The sequence below is a fragment of the Sinocyclocheilus grahami genome, unplaced genomic scaffold, assembly GCF_001515645.1.
Source record: "Sinocyclocheilus grahami isolate Dianchi unplaced genomic scaffold, SAMN03320097.WGS_v1.1 scaffold285.1, whole genome shotgun sequence".
In the NCBI taxonomy this organism is placed as follows: Eukaryota; Metazoa; Chordata; class Actinopteri; order Cypriniformes; family Cyprinidae; genus Sinocyclocheilus; species Sinocyclocheilus grahami.
The window spans coordinates 541,028-558,696 of record NW_015505464.1 but is presented as its reverse complement, the minus strand read 5'-3'; the positions used below and the strand labels follow the sequence as shown (position 1 = coordinate 558,696).

The window sequence follows — 17,669 nt, the reverse complement described above, 5'->3', positions numbered from 1 at the left end:
TATATATATATATATATATATATATATATATATGTATGTATATATTGGGGGGTGACTGTTTATTTGTGTGATGATACAAATGTTGTGTAACTCTTACCATTGATATTAAGCGTTGTGTGTTTATTAAATTGATTATAATCCAGCTCCACCCTACAAGTGTACTGTGAGGCATCAGTAAACTGTAAATTATTGATCCTTAAGGAAATGTCTCCATTTCTGTGGTTACCTTGAAGCAAGAGTCGCTCTGAAGATTTTGAATAAATACATTTACCGTCTTGTCCTTTTGTCTTGTTATAAAATGTGCACTGAACAATGGGTTCATGTATGTTGCCCTGCATCCATTTAATATTGATTTCACCGGTGTAACTATTTTGTTTTGGGTGTGTGAAGATGCAGGGTAGAATCACATATTGTCCCAATGTGCCATTGACCTGATCCTGTACATTCATGGTCCATGGTGTACAAGATAGTCCTGTGGATGACAACAGAACAACATATAATATGATAACATAAGTTGTAACAAGATAGCCTAAAAAACACTAAATCTGGAGGTAATCGTAGTTTTTAGTGGATATGTTTCCGGTTCACATTTACTGCTTTCATTTGAATTTTTTCTTACACTATAAAAATAAAAAGACGCATGAGGAAAGCTTTGCAATTCCTTAATGATAGACCAGTTCTCTAGCCAGACTCTGCCTGTATGGTAATGGAAAAACCACGTATTTCTTTTGTTATTTTTACAGTGTAGAATTATAGTTACATTCTTGTTTTTAACATGTAAAATAATGTATTACCTTTGAGACTGCAAATCAAAGAAAGCAAACCAAACACATAATCCTGCATCTTCGGAGAGAACATTCTGGGATCTCACAGACAGAAGATTTCAAATGAAGGTATTGTGACAAAACAAGATGGTAAGTAATGACTAAATTAAGGAACTGTCTACTTACGTTTCCAAAATTCCTTTTTTTTTGTGAACTGGTCAGTGCAGGTAGTTTCCTCTGAAAGGCCCTGCTCCAAAAATAAAAATAAATTTTCTCACAATGGATTGCTTACAGCAGCGCCACATGGTGAAACTTTATCAGGTTTCTTGTCACTCTTAAATTAAAGAGTGTTTCGTATACTTCTTAAATTGTTTCACTAAAGTCTAATCACTAAAGCTCCAATTTGTGTCATTTGATTTTTGTGTGATAGATAGATCAGACAGGCAGGCAGACAGACAGACAGACAGACAGACAGATAGATAGATAGCAATATTAGTAGATGTATGAAGTCAGTAATGTGTGATGGTGAGTCAGAAATAGGAACATGTTGCTAGGAATTTTTTTCTTCTCATACTGAATCATAAATCCAGAACGTCTGCAATGGACACATACCAGTTTACTAATACTCTCTGTCTGCTGGTAATCCTTTATTCTGCAGGTAAGAAAATTCAAAACAGAGTTTGAATAGAATAACTCAATAGACCTGATAATGTTGATTTTGTAAGCTTTGTCAACTTTGTTCCCTAGCTATAGCCAAAGAGGATGACGGCTGGTTGATGAAAGCAGCCACTGAGGTCCGGGCGATGGAGGGGTACCCAGTAGTGCTTCCCTGCTCTTTTAGCCACCCGCATCACACCCATCCCTCCTCCATGCATGTGGTGTGGACCCTGGGCCACGGACGGGCCGCCACTGTGCTGTTCCGCTGCACGAGCCTGAACAACAGCCAGCTGTGCCAATCAAAGCCCATCCAGGACCAGCGCTTCCGCCTGGAGGGCAACCACCGAAACCATGACGTCTCACTCAGGATCAACAGTGTGACCTTGAAGGACAGCGGCCGCTACTACTGCCGTGTAGAGATACTGGGGCATCCCCATAAAAGCTTTGAGAACACACTGGGTACTCGTCTACGAGTGGAGGGTATGAAAAGCATCAGTTGATTCCTGTATGTTCCCATCTGATGTCTTAACATGTTTAAGAGGGAAAGAAAACATTGTATCTTTATGATGACTGTAAGTTTGCTTCTTATGGAACAATATTCATGTCCAACAAGTATAGTCCTAACCCCAACCAATTATTACCTAATCAATAAATATCTCTAAACATAGAAATTATAAAAAATAAGTTGATATGAACTCTAACTGATTGCTTGTTCCAAGACTGTTCTACTTGGCAGTAAGAAAATGGAGGAAGTGTTGTGTTCCATTCAGAATGCTTTTCAAAATTCAATTAAAATTTCAATGAATTTCCTGAATTTAAATTAAGTTTGCAAACAGGACGCAGAATTGCAATTTGGCTTAAAATGTTAAAATATCAAAAGTCAATGTAAAATGAACTAAAATCTATTTTGTAATTGTTAGCTTAAAATTAAGTTTTGTCAAAGACAAATTTCTTAAGAAGGCTTGATAAGGCTTTGTGTGAATGACATTTAAAAAGTACTGAACATTTTATAGGCCTTAAGACAAATCTGTTTGAAACGCCATACATTTTAGTTAATTTATATATTCATCATAATATTTACAGAATTTATGAAACAGGGTGGGGTGGGGGGGCACTTCATTTCCCTGAATTCCTGTTGAATTTCTATGAATAGAGCACTGCACGGCATATTTTTGAAGACCAGCCCAGAAGTTTCCACCACCTAAGTTCCTCTGACAAAAACCCAACAGGATTTTTCCATTGGCTTTTTGATTATTGCAGAAAATAAGTTCTGTGACCAGCAAAGTTAATGATTCTTACAGGTATTGTTTAAGATAATCTTCACAAATAAGCATAACTGTCATTAATTTTGGAACCTAAACACAATCAGTAGAAATAAAAAACTAAACGTAGGCTATAGTATAAAAAAACTACTCCATGGTCACATGGCCAAGCTTTCAAAAACTATTGTAATTCAGTAAATTCCACTTCCTTTCATTCCAATTCAAATTACAATGGGCTTTGGCCTATACAATTCAAATTATGAACTGAATGGAAGCCAGCTCTTAAATTCTGATGGTTTTTTTTTATGTTGCTCATTACTAGCTGCACCACGAATCCTGAGTTTGTCAGCCGAGGGGACTGAAGCTGGCTTCAAAGCCATGTGTCATGTTCAGGGTTCCCCTCTTCCTGACGTTCAATGGATAGAACCAGATGGTGTTCAGGAGGGAGATACTTCATTCCCTCTTTCTCAGGACGCTACTGGGCAATACCGCACTTCAAGTCAACTGCTGGACATCAAACCTGGACGACAGTACATCTGTGCGGCTTCAAACTCTTTGGGGAAGGATCAAGCCACGCTCTACCTTTTGCCCCCCAGTCCAGAGAGATTAATCGCAAAGAGCTCTTTCTCTCTCCTTGTGCTGCTTCTTGCTCTGGCCTTAGGTACCAAGCTGCTTTTGGCTCTGGGTGTGGGAGTTTGGGTGATCAAGAGGAGGTTTAGCATCAGAGCTAGCAGCGTGGAACACTGAAAAGACGCAAATGTCATGCTCGCATAATCAGAACACTGTGGTTTCAAAGCTGTTTCTTGTCTCATGTATGTTGTTAAAAATACAAAGGCTTAAAATAAACTTCCTCTTCTGAGGTCTACCATATGACTCTGACTTCCATCTTTGTCTGACCTGAGTGGATAATTTCACCCTGAGTGACTTAAAAACCAATATAATAACATAACAATATAATATAAATCTGATAAAATATAAATCTTTATCTTCATGCATTCTTCTGTTAAAATTAAAGTTTTGCAAAAAAAAAAAAAAAAAAAGTGGGTTGGAAAATATAAAGAATTTTAGATTATTTTTTTTATCTTAAACTGGGATCTACTGTACCTGTACATAACGACTGATTAATTATATTCCCTTCCACCACACAGGCACGCACACACAGGTTGGAAAATAAGATAATGGCTTGATAATGGCAGCCGAAAAATAATTATATTGACAAATATTGCTTTTTCTTATTTTTTAAAAGAACATTTACTATTGAATCAATGAAAGACCATTTGTGAGAAATTAAATGGATTGTAAAATTAAATAAATTTAGATTTTCTGATGATTTTCAAGTCAGTTTAAACTTGTGTGACTGTGACTGTTATTAAAGTAAAGATTTTTAAAATAAAGGGCTAAAACATTAATATCAAATAAAGCCTATGGCATTATTTTGTATAAAAAAGTCTACAGGACTCATTGTTGTTGAATTAACATTCTTTAATAATAATCACTGTTTAAATCAAAATGCATCTCAACTTACACGCTAATTTTTAATAGTTATATTTAACCTAAAAAGTCTGCAATACAAGTTTTCTTTTCACTGTTAATATTATTGCTAGATCTATGTCATTGCCCACCAGATAACATTTTCTAAATCTAGTCTAATATAGGGGCCTCACTATGTATAGACAGATAAATGTTGAGCATGAAAATCAAACCAATCTATACTGATCCCTAAAGATAGTTCTGGAAGCAAATTTGTGGAGGTCACAAGTCTTGTAATTAAGACATCTGTTGTTCACAAAGTATCTCATAAAGTGAAGTATTTTGGTCTTTTATAGCAAACGGGCTTCTTTTTAGAACAGCAGCGTCCACTCTTCCGCTTGAAGTTCTTGTTGGGATCTAGGGAAACCAAGGCGCACAAGCCTTTCTCCGGTTTTTCAGGCTGTCCTTTCTCCCAGTAAGTGAAGTCCACGTAAGGTGAGAAAGTGTCCTCGTTTTTCCAGTACCAGTCTGTTGAGTACAAGCTGCGGCGCAGACTGATCCAGCCCTCCGTGGGTTCTTCAAATATCATGTTTAAGGCCATCTTAGTCTGGCTGCTTTCATTGTTGAGCCTGGCAAACAGATAAGCATTTTTCATGCAGTACTCGCGGGACTTGAACCAGCTCATTTCATCTTCACCAAGTACAAACATCTCCGGAGTCACCAGACAGCCGCCATCATCTAAACACACACAAATGAATATTCAGTAATCAGCAGAGGCGGACAAAGTACTCAACTCCATTACTTGAGTGAAAGTACAGATACTGCTGGTCAAATATCACTCCATTACAAGTAAAAGTTGTAAAGTCAGAATTTTACTTAAGTAAAAGTACAGAAGTACTTGCTTTTAAAAGTACTTAAGTACCAAAAGTAAATTTACTTTTTTATGTCAATGCACTTGATACTCAAAACGTGTACTTAAATACAATACTCAAGTAAATGTAATTACCGTATTGTCCCGAATCTAAGACGATGTTTTTTTCTTGGAAATGCATCTGAAAAAACGCGGTCGTCTTATATTCAGAGTCTAGACTTTGACATGTCAATAATACACCCACAACAATAGTTGGCACCAAATAGGACCAAACTCTCTTTGTGATTTTAAAACGTAAGACAGTACAAAGATTTGAAGACTACAGTAAGATTTAACTTCTACTGTTAATAAGATTTTGGTAGGCGACTATTAGATGGATAGCCTAAACGTCCAAATTCAGATGGGATACCTTTTTTTGTTTTTTAAATTAATGCTTTTTTAATTTAAAAAACCTACAGGGAAAAAACACCCGCATGCCTTGAAACATTGAAAAATAGCATAGAGAGAAGAACTTATTATTATTATTCTCTCGCTGTTATTATTATTTTTTTGTGGGTTTCTTGCTGTCCGCTAAGGCGTAGGACACACAGTCTGTCCTCCTCACCAACGACATTAAACACGGTGTATACACCAGACGCGAGCAGCAAAATACAGTAGAAACCATTATAACCAGTGACGCTGTCTACACTGGATGCGACGCGACAAGACAAAACCCGACATTAAACTGATGCCTTGTTCTATGTCGTACTGACACAAAGTTAAAATGATTTGCAACGGTCGCTTTGTCACGTCCAGTGTAGAGCTGTTGCGGCACGACAAGGCAACTGTAGCGTCCGGTATAGACACGGTGAGTGAAGCCGAGAGCAAGATATGCCGTGTCATATTTTCTGCATTTAGCTTTTACCAGCACCTGCCTGGGTCTGTGCGACTTTATCTATGGCTTTTCTCTTCGCTTTCACAAACCGATCCATCTCCCATTCTAAGTTACGTCCTTTCCCTGGTACCGTTTTATTTCTTTTCTTTTTCTGCTGATGGCCCGCGCCCCCCCCCCTGCAATACTCGTGCGCCCCACACTTTGAGAACCACTGGCTTAGCATAAACTCCTAATTTTACAGTCTATGCTCGTGACTCAAAAACATAAAAAAAGCTAGAAGCAAAGCAACAGCAGAAGACAGATAGATGGTTTATAATACATGGTTTGTATTATATAATAGTACTATTTGTTAATCATTTTAATTGTATTATTTGCCCATTAAAACACTTTTTAAAAAGGTATATGTGAATGTACATAAAATCATATCTTATATAAAGTAAGTTATATATACAGTGCTACAGTGCTATATATACACACACACACACTCAAAGAAATAAGCATTATATAATTATATTATTATTTACTATTACTTATCTATAATTACTATTATTTATAAGGAGTAGGCTATATTAGTAAACATTTTTAGAATTTAATCATCTTCAACACTGGAAAAAAAATTAAATTGCTAGTACACTGTGCAAATAAGAAGAAATTAAATAGTATTTTTTTATTTTGGTGTGATTAATCATGATTAATCAATTTTACAGCCCTTTTATATATATATATATATATATATATATATATATATATATATATATATATATATATAAACGCACACATGTATATATTTAAGAAATATATGTAATATATAATTAATTTATATATAATATAAATCATATATATACACAATATATATACATACACATACACACACACACAAATTCATATATAAATTATAGTTAAATAGTTATAGTATACAATACACTCTTAAAAATAAAGGTGCTTCACGATGCCATTGAAGAACCTTTTTGTCTAAATGGTTCCATACATAACCTTTAACATCTGAAGAACCTTTCTGTTTCACACAAGGTTCTTTGTGGTTACACACACACACAAATTCATATATAAATTATAGTTAAATAGTTATAGTATACAATACACTCTTAAAAATAAAGGTGCTTCACGATACCATAGAAGAACCTTTTTGTCTAAATGGTTCCATACATAACCTTTAACATCTGAAGAACCTTTCTGTTTCACACAAGGTTCTTTGTGGTGAATAAAGGTTCTTCAGATTACAAAAAGGTAAGAAAGAGATGGTTCTTTAAAGAACCTTTGACTGAATGGTTCTTTGTGGAACCAAAAATGGTTCTTCTATTGCATCGCTCTATGGAACCTTTTGAAGCACCTTTAATCTTAAGAGTGTAGACTCAGCTAAAACACTCACCTGGGTCTGAATTTATAACTGTTGCTGCACTCCCATAGGTATTGTTAGACTACAAGCGTTCTATCATATATACACCAATCCTTGCAAAAGGATGCCAGATTGTGCTTAACCTTTCTCCCTCCACTAGAGCCCAAGAGAACCCTGTGCCATTCATAACATTCCATTTGTGTGGAGGCAAATGCTGATCATTCATTCGCACAGCATCAGCACTGGATGTATTAGCAATTACCAAGGCACCACTGCGTGAGTAATTAAAATCCACCAGATAACAGCCAGAGAACTTGCTTATCGGAATGAGGTCTAGAACAAGTCCAGGACTGATTAATCGGAGGGAAACCTGGACGGTGGTAGAAATAGTTGAGATTATGTTCTTAAAATTGGGTAATAATGGCAGGATGTCTGAAGAATTTTGCACCCAAACACCAGTATAAGGAGAAAAACAACCCTGACAGACTTGGAAAGGTTGATTTGTTGTCACAAGTAGCTGTCTGGCGCTGAAGATGGGGGGCACAAGGAATCTGTCTTTATTGTTGTTTGACACATAGGGTTGGAGCTGGTTCAGAATCATGTTGCATGAGCAGTTTTGATGGGTCAGCACGGATGGGTCAGAATCACAGCCACTTTGTCCTCTGCGTTGATTTGTCTCACCGACCCATTAATCTGAATCTGGTAAAGATTGTAAGGATCGAGCATTATTGTATCTTCTTGGCTCTGACCTCTTTCATCCACCCGTTTGATGGTGACACTCTTGTCCATGTCCACTGCATTGATGATCATCAGCCTAAAAGGCAGGAATCTGACATTTGATGTCATCGTGAGGTTAAAGGACGTGGCTATCTTGGTGTAATTCAGAGAGGGAACCTGATACACCTTTCCCAGATTTTGTTCAGGCTGGACAATGTGAGACTGGAATCTCCCCTTCCATCCACTCACAGAAACCACTGTGATGTTTCTCTGTTCATTTGGTAAAAGAACATTTGACATTCAAAATCGCTTCTCTCTTCTCCCCATGTGGTTTTGCATAAGACTCCAGAAAGATTTGTGCCTTAAGATCAACAAGTTTAATATTACAGATGCGGAAATTCACCAACACCTACAGTACATTGGGCACTTTATTCACTCAAAATAATTCTGTTCCAAAACAGTCAAAGGAAAACAGCGTTACAAAAAACAACAAAATATCAGCCAGCGAACTGATAATGGTTTGTATCTACACATCACAACCTTCAATTATATTTTAACTTTTTTTCAGAATTTTACCAAATAGAAATTTCTTAATGAATATATATAACCTAAAGCTCCTTATTTCTCTAAAGTGTTCGCTGTCTTTGCTGGGAAAACATGAAATTAATTTAGAGTTTTGACTTAATTTCTCTACTACTGCTGATATGCCTAAAATCTGATAAAATAACATGTTTTTCAACTGAACTATATATCAAAAAACAACACCCAATACACCATCTGAATGCTTTCTGAGCTGTGTCATTTAAAAACACTGGCATGCGGTCTCAGCCCTTCAAGACCAAATTTGTGTATTTTCTGCACAGACATATTTGGTATTCAAAACACACAATTTCCTTTCTTTTGCATGAAATAATCTAGAGTTTAGTAGCAAAACATGACATCGGCCTATTTTCATTCTTTTGATATGAAAAACTTTGACTGGCACTTAGTCCGTGAATCAAATCTGCAAGAATATAAAACAAAGATGAAGTGAAATGCATTTGTTTACTTCAACATGCTTTGAATTGCTTCCTGAAGCAGCAACAACTCATCCAAATGGAAAAACTCCAATGTTTTTCCTTAAAATATTTCAACAGTGATTACATATGATCACCAATCTGAACAAATCTATATATTTTTAACAATTTATATCATATATATATACACTGAAAAAAAATCAGCATACATGTGTATGTATATATGCGTATATATATATATATACATATACGTATACATATATACATATACGTATACATATATACATAAACGTATACATATACGTATATACAGTGGGTACGGAAAGTATTCAGACACCCTTAAATTTTTCACTCATTGTTATATTGCAGCCATTTGCTAAAATAATTTAAGTTAATTTTTTTTCCTCATTAATGTACACACAGCACCCCATATTGACAGAAAAACAGAATTGTTGACATTTTTGCAGATTTATTAAAAAAAAAACTGAAATATCACATGGTCCTAAGTATTCAGACCCTTTGCTGTGACACTCATATATTTAACTCAGGTGCTGTCCATTTCTTCTGATCATCCTTGAGATGGTTCTACACCTTCATTTGAGTCCAGCTGTGTTTGATTATACTGATTGGACTTGATGACACCTCTAAAAAAAACTACAGAATAATTTTTTGCATTAAGATATTTTAACAAAAAACATGCTGTTGCATAAAAAAGTAGAATATCTGATTCTGGTGTCTTTGGCACAATATTTCAATGGGGAAATGTAATGCTTTTCTGAAGTCAGTTTAATTTATTTAAAGAAACAGCTAAGGATGAATCAATAACAACAGAATTTTATTTTTAGGTGAACTATAAAGGGACTTATGTATTGCCCTTTTAAACTCTCATTTTTATGACAGACATTCTCAAGACATGGCACTTCAAAGGGGAAAATACTTAATATGAACCAAGCTACAGCAGGAAGACAATCCTGATCCCAGAAATCCTGATTCAATCCTGCCCACCCCCAGCATGACCTAGAGGTTTACGTGGTTCTCCAGGTCGAACCGGGTGCTTGCGTGGACCCTTTCCTCTCCCAGCCCCTTCTGTCCTTCCAGCCCCTGTTCCTCCCCTCTTCCTTCTCTGTCCATGTTTCGGAGCTGCTGCTTCCTCTTTGAGAGCCTGAGCCCACAAGGCATCAAAAGAACCTGGAGCTTGGTAACCCGGCTGGTTCTTATCAAGTGAGTCTCTGGAAAGCAGGACCCATATACTGGGCACATTTCTGCTGACTGTGAGACTGTCCAAGCCAGCCTCGGGCTCCAGGGGCTCCCAGACCTCCTGAACCGTGCGATAGACCAGCTTGGTGTGCTGGTGTAGGCCATGTACACGGCGTTTCATGATCTCCACACATGTGATAGCTTTAGCCACGCTCTGACCCACACCCGTGAACACGATTTGGCGGCACAGATTCTCCCCCAACCCGACGCTCACCTCTGAGCCTTCATGAGGGCCTGGATGATCCGCGGGGGCTGTTTTCTCCTCCATACGGCTTAAAGCAAACCTCATCAGGTTGCGGATTTTGCTACCATCCTTCACTCGAACTTCTGGAGTGTCGCTGGGCAGGTCGGGGAACGGACACGGGCAGGGCTGCTCGACTGTGCGTGCTTTTCTGTAGTTCTCCATGTCATGTAGCCTGCACCTGTGGAAATTAAAAAAGGCTAAATTAATGACTGTGTAATATATGTAGTTTATGCAAACACATCACCCAAAAATATCTATAACTGTATCAGTAAAGATATAATTTCCTTCACCCATTACTGCGTATGTTGGTTTCAAAGACCCCATGTCAAATTAAATTGGAATAAAAAAAATTATTCTCCAAACTAAAATTCATAAATTATCATATTTTCAGTGTACTCTAAACAAGGGTGATTTTCATTAATGACAACTTGGGGTAAATTCGTGATTTAAATGTTATAAATGAATACGGTTTATTACAAAATGTGTTTGATATTTAAAACATACATTTAGTAACTCGAAAACAGCTTTAGTATTCAGAGCCGCACAAAAAATGTAACGTTACCACAAAAGTACTTTCCCTTCCTTTGCTGGAGTAGCGCTTTGGCCAGCAAGTTTAGATGGTTGCAGCGGTTTTTCTAATTACTGCTGTCTTTTGTCGGTCCATATGAATGAACTGCGGCCGCTCAGCTTCCACAATCTTTTTAATATGCTAAGTTAACTACAACCAAAACGACACAGTTTACGAAACTCAATTGTTATGCTATTGATCGCTTATCCACATGCAACAGCGCGTGACGTCAGCTGCCGGTAATGTGTTACATTCTGCCGTAAAGTGCTGCGCGTGTTCATGGGAAGTGTAGTTTTGAATTAATATTTTATTAAGTCATTTCTAAAAATCGAATAGACCTTAGAATAATTATTTTAACCAAAGCATTTACATATAACAATTATTTAAGTCATGGATTCTGCCTATTAATATACTTTTTTCTTTATTGTTTACTTATATGCAGTTATACGCAGTTATATAGGCCCTACCTATGCATATATGCAGTTTGGCATGAGGAGGATAATATATCATTAGGATAAACTCTCAGATTACCGAAAATTCATTTTGTTCTCCATTTTATTTTAGAATTTTACAATTAAAATTCATAAATCTCACGAAATCTTATCTACTAATAAACAAAGAAGATACCAAACTTAGACTTTGCATCAAATAGGTCTTAATTTATTTTTACACATTTGCTGCTCCTTTTAAAAGAGCTATTGTAACCACTGATCTATAAATACTCTATAGTTGCTTCAGATCAAGTAGTCAAGAAGAGTCATTTATAAGAACACAGCGCCACCAAGCGATCATAATCACGAACTTTTCAGAGCTCTGATGGCAGCCAGACTGAGGCTCGAAATCAATTGGTAGTTCACTGAGAACCAGTTGGGGTCTATTCATATTTTAATAGGCCTAGCCTACTCTTTTGTGATGCTGTCTGAAAAGACGACACAACATGTCAAAACTTTTGATGGAGCGACTATGCTAGTTTTAATTTTGTCAGTTTATCTGAAAATCAAAATTGTTTGCGATCTAGTCAGTCGAAAGAGTTAATTTGTCATATTGTGTGTCTCTGGAAAATAGATAGGCTAGGACTATAATATATAGTGCTTTTAGATTTTCATTTAAAGTAAAAAGATACAATTGGTCCCATGGAGTAAGATGGCTTCCAGAATTGGCACAGAAAGCCCAGAGTCATGTTGTTACTAGTTTGATTATTTTCCAGTGTAATAACCATACTTTTTGTAGTCAATATTTCTGTGAATTTAATGTACATTTAGACTACGTTTTTCATTAAAACCTATAGGCTATTAGGTAAATTAATTCAATTTGGATTCATTGTGTTGCTATTATGACGTATCTAAGATTCAAATCTGGGCATAAATATTCCTATGCCTGACTATATAGAAGTCATAAAATAAATATACCTCTCAGAGTAATCCCTTTTACTGGGATTCCTTGTTGTTTGTCATCCATTGTTCAATTTTCAAAACACAATTTTACATTCTGTAAAGATTTAGCTAAGGGCTTGTTGCCTCTTTGAATAATTTTATATTTCGTGCTGTAAACTAAATTAACAGATGTTTCTATTTATTTCCCATAATAACACATTGGATGATGCTTCATCATCCAAATCTGGTACAATTTAATGCACATTCTTCCTTAAAGGGGCATATTTAACTAGGGCTCGTTCCCCAGTTAAAAGAGTCTAATTGTGCCCCTGATCATAGCATCCTCTGAATCGCTGAAAATGGATAAACTCAACATTTGCTTCACTATTTAACCACATCTGCTGGCAACAAATAACCTGAATGTACAGTATGTCATAAGGTTGTTTTACATGCATATTTGTGAAGTAGCATTCAAACAGATTAGTGCTTTTATAAATACCCACGTCTATCCAGACTTGGTAATAAGAATTTGCATAAGAGCATGCATAATTTGTACCCATAATTTGTACTCAACACTGTCTCTAGAGAAGAATATTTTATCAAAACATAAGAATCTACAAGGGAACATAAAGGTGACAAGCAATACATTTAATTAATGTAGTTCATCAGTTTAAATCAACCCTGAGACAATGTCTGCGGAGTGGATCCATTTACACACAATGAAAAGCATATTCACAGATTTTCTTTATGGAAATTAGGTACAGTAATTAGTTACATGAAGTAGGTTATATAAATTGGGCACTACATGCTTTAATTAGAGACATGTATGCTATGTAACATTATTTCATCGGTCACTATATTCTATTTTGAGCATAAAATCAGTAGATATTACCATACTGTTAAATAGACAGTGGAAAAAAATACTTCAGGCACAAATAAGGACTGCATGCCTGCTTTTAAAAAATCATAATGCATTTCAACTCATGCTTTATATCATTTTAGTTTGTTATATACAACACTGTCTATAAAGGTGTATGTTGATTGTAATATTTTGTTCATTTTATTAATGATATACATTTTATTGTTGATGTGGCATTCATAACTCCAGGATCTACTTCCTGTTACCATTTGAGTTGATTTTAAGACAGATTTTAATTCAGGATCCAACTGTTTGAATGTTTAAAACGTCTACATACGTTCATGATATCAACGCAACTGCTTGAAATCTCAGATATGCAGGCGCTGATACAAATATGAAATAATGAACCTAAAGAATAGCATTACCAACAACAAGAACTAAACTACATTTGTTACCAAGTAATCTTGAGATGGATTGAGATATGCTGGCCTTTTGTAGCAGACAGGTTTCTTTTTATAACAACAGCGTGCACTTCGCCATTTGAAATCATTTCTAGACTGAAGGGACACTGAAGTGCATAACCCCTTCAAAAGGTCCAGTGGATGCTTGTTGTCCCAGTGAACGTAACTGACAGAGATCGGGAGATCATACTCCTCCTGCCAGTACCAGTCTGTAGTTAGTAGACTGCGGCGCAGACCGATCCAGCCATCCCCATCCTCCCTGGTCAGGCTATCAGCCATGTCTTTATGGACAGATTCAGTTACAGGACAGGCAAACTGATTTCCGTTATTCATGCAGTACTCGCGAGACTTCTTCCAAGTCAGAGGGTCCCGTCCAATCGCAAATGCTCCGGGAACCAACACACAGCCACGAAGATCTGGATGCATGAACAAATGAACAGATTTTTACCTTTTGCCTTCCACCAGCCAGGGTCGTGCACCATTGAAAACTGAATTGAGAATGTTTTTGTTTTTGATTCTAATTCAGTTCCTGAAATGGAATTGAGGACAACAGACAAACAGACAGACAGATAGACAGACAGATAGATAGATAGATAGATAGATAGATAGATAGATAGATAGATAGATAGATAGATAGATAGATAGATAGATAGATAGATAGATAGATAGATAGATAGATAGATAGATAGATATTTGATTCAAATAAGATCTTTTTACCTGGTTTTTTATTGATTGGTACAGCCGGGCCTCCAAATATTACTTTTGCAGACATATGTTCCAGCATATAAACGGCAATCCTTGATGTTGGGTGCCAGATTGTGGTCATTTTATATGGTATAGTTACAACAGTTGAAGAGTAGTTTGTGCCAGTGATTGCTGTCCAGTCAGACGCTGAGAGCAAACCTCCATGTATGCGCACATCATCTTTGCTGTCTGTTTCAGCGATCACCAAAGCCTTGCCATTTGTATCAGCAAACTGCAGCAGGTAGCAAGCAAAGAACATGTTTTCTGGGATTAGCTCCACAATGAGGCCTGGACTGAAAAGTCTGAGGGACACTCGCTCCGTAGCGTTAACCAGCTGGGATTTCTGCAGGTCTAAAAATGGCAGAAGCGTTGAGGGAGAAGCCTGTAACTGGTTACCATTGTGAAATAGCGAGGACGTGTTTCCTGATAGCATAAGTAACTTGGTCGTAGACACATTGAAGATGGAAGGCACGATAAAGCTCTGACCCCGAAACTTTGTGGGAAGAATCTGATTCATTACCATGTTACAATTACAGCTCCCAGTCTCTACACACGGGTGGGTCAATATCACAGCGACTTCTTTGCTCGATCTGACCCTCAAAATAGAACCATTGGTCTGAAGCTGGACCAGCTCGTAGGAATCGATACTGAACGTCTCTTCACGAGCACCTGATGTTGATGTTTGCTTGACTATAGTGACGCTGTTTTGACTGTCCACCGCATTGATAATGAGTAACTTGAATGAGCTGTATCTTAAGGTTGTACTGACAAGCAAAGGTAGGTTGAAAGATTGAAGATAATTTGGGTAATCCAGCAAAGGGATCAAATAATTTGTGCCAAGATTTACAGTTGGCTGGACGACATAGGACTGTTTGCTGTCTGCCCGGTGACTTATAGAAACCACTGTGATGTTTTTGTCACTGCTAATTCTGACAGATAAAATCGAGGGGCCTTGTTCGTTTACTTCAGCAGACGTTGGAAACCGAATACTCATGGTCTGCCCTGACTTTGGAATTTGTAAGACTTTCTGTGTGGTTTTGTAGACGACGTTGAATGTAGTGTTGTCATGAAGGGCCGTGACTCTTAGACGGTTGATGGTATCAGATGGATAGAAGAAACCAAGGTTCTCTGGAAAGGCAGTGATAAATTTGTCTCCATAGCCCACTACTGTAAGACCTAAAATAAAAGTGTTCACTTAACATGAGCATGAGATCAACATACACATCAGTTTGAAAATAGTTACACTGCATCCCAAATAACTTTAAAATAGCAGTTCTCAAAATCTTTCAGGTGGAACAACAAAAACGACCAAATCTGGGAGAAACCAGATCAGTAAATCATTCGTAACATTTAAATGTATTTGTTTTTATCCAAACCGCTGTCACAGAGGACAGTAAAATGTCTTGCCTTACCTTGGCGAAACATTGATGCGATCAGCAGAAAAACAAGCATGGTTATGGCTTTAACTTGCTCTGTGCTCTAGCGCTGGAAGAAATGACAAAAAACACATTGATTGCAAAATGTTTTGCCACACATTAATGTGTGTAAATGAATAGAATGTTTTCGATTACAAGCAACCATGGCCATAGCCAGCTATGAGGTCGTTGTAGTTTAGTTAACCTTTCACAAAGTCATGCTAAAACATTCATAAGAGCACTAGACAAAGTTCTTATCATACAGCAATGCTTACTAATGAAAACTCTTACAGTAATAACTATTGTTGCAAGAATAATAAACAAATAATAAATTATTCACCCCTAAACTATAGTAAAGTAATAACAAATTTTGATGCACTAAAGGTCTAATTTAGCTATGTCCATCCCCATAAAACAGAGAAAACATCTTTCACTGACTACATCTACATGTCTGTCTCTTTTGAAGTTTATATGCAGTGTATATGAGTTGCATTTGTAGGTGTTAATATTGCACAATTCTTAACACCCTACCCAGACTTTCTAAAGTTAATACAAATCAGCAAAGACAAACAAAAAAGGCAACGGTATATTTTTTCTTCGCAGAAATTCTACATCATTAAAGGACACATTTCAGAACTCCAACACTTATCTACACAAACCATCTGCTATGCTACACCTCTAACTACAACAAAATCTATTACCTGATATCTTGGTCAGTACTGTTCTTCTCTCTAAAAATCACCCCTTTGCCCTTATTTTAGCTCGGACACATTTGACTTTCAAAATGCTTGTTTTTTTTCTCAGATTTGCATAGGATCCTGGCTATGCCAGACACTTCAGTACATATACGTCATTTGATATAATGTTGTTTACAACGCAAAATTCTGCTGTTCAATTCCCACTAATAAAATGTCATACAGCTGATCCAAGAGATTTGCAAAAGCATTTTAAAAACGTGCTTACAGTTATTATTGCAACCGTTTTGCCAGAAATATTTAGTGCAAAAACACAGCCAAATGTGGTAATGCTGATGACAGTAAAGTATCCTACATTACGGCACAAGTTCACTCACATGTGATGCTAACAATTCACATTTATGACAAACATATGCCTTAAATAAAACATAAACCCATATGGATAGAGTAAGATAAAGGGAAATACTTCCAACTTTTTTGAAACAAAAGACAAATTTATTGAAAACAGCTGAATTTGTAACTTGGCACAAGTGATCCAAAATTACAAGCAAAACCATGTTTATGATTGAATAAAATTCAAACTGTTGCATGTTTATATGTCTGTGATTAAAAGGCTACAACCCCTGATTTACCTAAAGGACATCACAGAATGGAGGCGATGGTGAGCCGAAAAACGTCAACCAACAGAGGTAAACACACCCATAATGCACCAGAATCAAGTCAAATAGGCTTGAAGGTGTCTATGGTGATATTAAAAAGAGCACTGTGATCTTGTGACATATGCTTGTATTCCCCTACAATAATTTCACTTTAGTTGCCTTCACTTTAGATCACCATGCATTACATCAGACATTAAAGTTTTGATAGTTGCCATATTTGAGAGGCCTAAAAATATGATATATAACTAATAATATGTAGTTGTATTGTGTTTTCAGAAGATCCATATATTTTTAAATGCGAATATTGATTTATATTACGCACATAAAACGCAACCAAAATTCTATGAAGTAAGCAATTAGATTCATTTTACCAAGAACCATAATTAAACTTTTGTAATATGATTTATTA

General features: G+C 36.5%; 4 protein-coding genes and 1 pseudogene across 5 annotated transcripts in view; 1 reads left to right on the top strand and 4 right to left on the bottom strand.

Moving 5' to 3' along the window:
• The window catches only part of siglec15l (sialic acid binding Ig-like lectin 15, like), a 1,903-nt gene extending 1,038 nt beyond the window's left edge, over positions 1 to 865 (bottom strand). The window contains exons 1-2 of the mRNA XM_016292463.1: positions 795 to 865; positions 98 to 472 (exon numbers count right to left, since the gene is read on the bottom strand). Coding sequence (XP_016147949.1) covers positions 98 to 472; positions 795 to 858 — 439 coding nt within the window. The 5' untranslated portion in view covers positions 859 to 865. The remainder of the gene's footprint in view (positions 1 to 97; positions 473 to 794) is intronic.
• A 499-nt stretch (positions 866 to 1,364) lies between these two features.
• LOC107600543 (sialic acid-binding Ig-like lectin 15) lies at positions 1,365 to 3,450 on the top strand. The gene is made up of 3 exons (XM_016292475.1): positions 1,365 to 1,422; positions 1,512 to 1,901; positions 3,006 to 3,450. The coding sequence occupies exons 1-3, from the start codon at positions 1,365 to 1,367 to the stop codon at positions 3,428 to 3,430; spliced, it is 873 nt and encodes a 290-aa protein (XP_016147961.1). The 3' UTR covers positions 3,431 to 3,450.
• A 742-nt stretch (positions 3,451 to 4,192) lies between these two features.
• Positions 4,193 to 8,286, bottom strand: LOC107600502 (uncharacterized; annotated as a pseudogene).
• A 1,434-nt stretch (positions 8,287 to 9,720) lies between these two features.
• Positions 9,721 to 11,313, bottom strand: rpp25l (ribonuclease P/MRP 25 subunit-like). Of its 2 annotated transcripts, none has more exons than XM_016292431.1 (2): positions 11,049 to 11,313; positions 9,721 to 10,664 (listed from the first exon to the last, which is right to left on the bottom strand). In XM_016292431.1, the coding sequence occupies exon 2, from the start codon at positions 10,646 to 10,648 to the stop codon at positions 9,977 to 9,979; it is 672 nt and encodes a 223-aa protein (XP_016147917.1). In that variant the 5' UTR covers positions 10,649 to 10,664; positions 11,049 to 11,313; the 3' UTR covers positions 9,721 to 9,976. The 2 variants fall into 2 exon arrangements, with proteins under 2 accessions (XP_016147917.1, XP_016147916.1); XM_016292430.1 differs by having other exon boundaries at positions 11,060 to 11,313.
• Positions 11,314 to 13,723: 2,410 nt separating this feature from the next.
• LOC107600527 (uncharacterized) lies at positions 13,724 to 16,625 on the bottom strand. Its single transcript, XM_016292462.1, has 4 exons — positions 16,608 to 16,625; positions 15,904 to 15,976; positions 14,465 to 15,667; positions 13,724 to 14,163 (listed from the first exon to the last, which is right to left on the bottom strand). The coding sequence occupies exons 2-4, from the start codon at positions 15,941 to 15,943 to the stop codon at positions 13,724 to 13,726; spliced, it is 1,683 nt and encodes a 560-aa protein (XP_016147948.1). The 5' UTR covers positions 15,944 to 15,976; positions 16,608 to 16,625.
• Positions 16,626 to 17,669: the final 1,044 nt, after the last annotated feature.

What these genes read in the sequence shown, in the direction of transcription:
- LOC107600543 (XM_016292475.1), top strand. Translation starts at nt 1,365, where the DNA reads ATGGACACATACCAGTTTACTAATACTCTCTGTCTGCTGGTAATCCTT. An exon ending in GGTAATCCTTTATTCTGCAG is followed by an intron (nt 1,423 to 1,511) that starts GTAAGAAAATTC and finishes TTTGTTCCCTAG; the next exon opens with CTATAGCCAAAGAGGATGAC. An exon ending in TACTCGTCTACGAGTGGAGG is followed by an intron (nt 1,902 to 3,005) that starts GTATGAAAAGCA and finishes GCTCATTACTAG; the next exon opens with CTGCACCACGAATCCTGAGT.
- rpp25l (XM_016292431.1), bottom strand. Translation starts at nt 10,648, where the DNA reads ATGGAGAACTACAGAAAAGCACGCACAGTCGAGCAGCCCTGCCCGTGT.
- LOC107600527 (XM_016292462.1), bottom strand. Translation starts at nt 15,943, where the DNA reads ATGCTTGTTTTTCTGCTGATCGCATCAATGTTTCGCCAAG. An exon ending in CGCATCAATGTTTCGCCAAG is followed by an intron (nt 15,668 to 15,903) that starts GTAAGGCAAGAC and finishes CTTTTATTTTAG; the next exon opens with GTCTTACAGTAGTGGGCTAT. An exon ending in ACCAATCAATAAAAAACCAG is followed by an intron (nt 14,164 to 14,464) that starts GTAAAAAGATCT and finishes TCATGCATCCAG; the next exon opens with ATCTTCGTGGCTGTGTGTTG.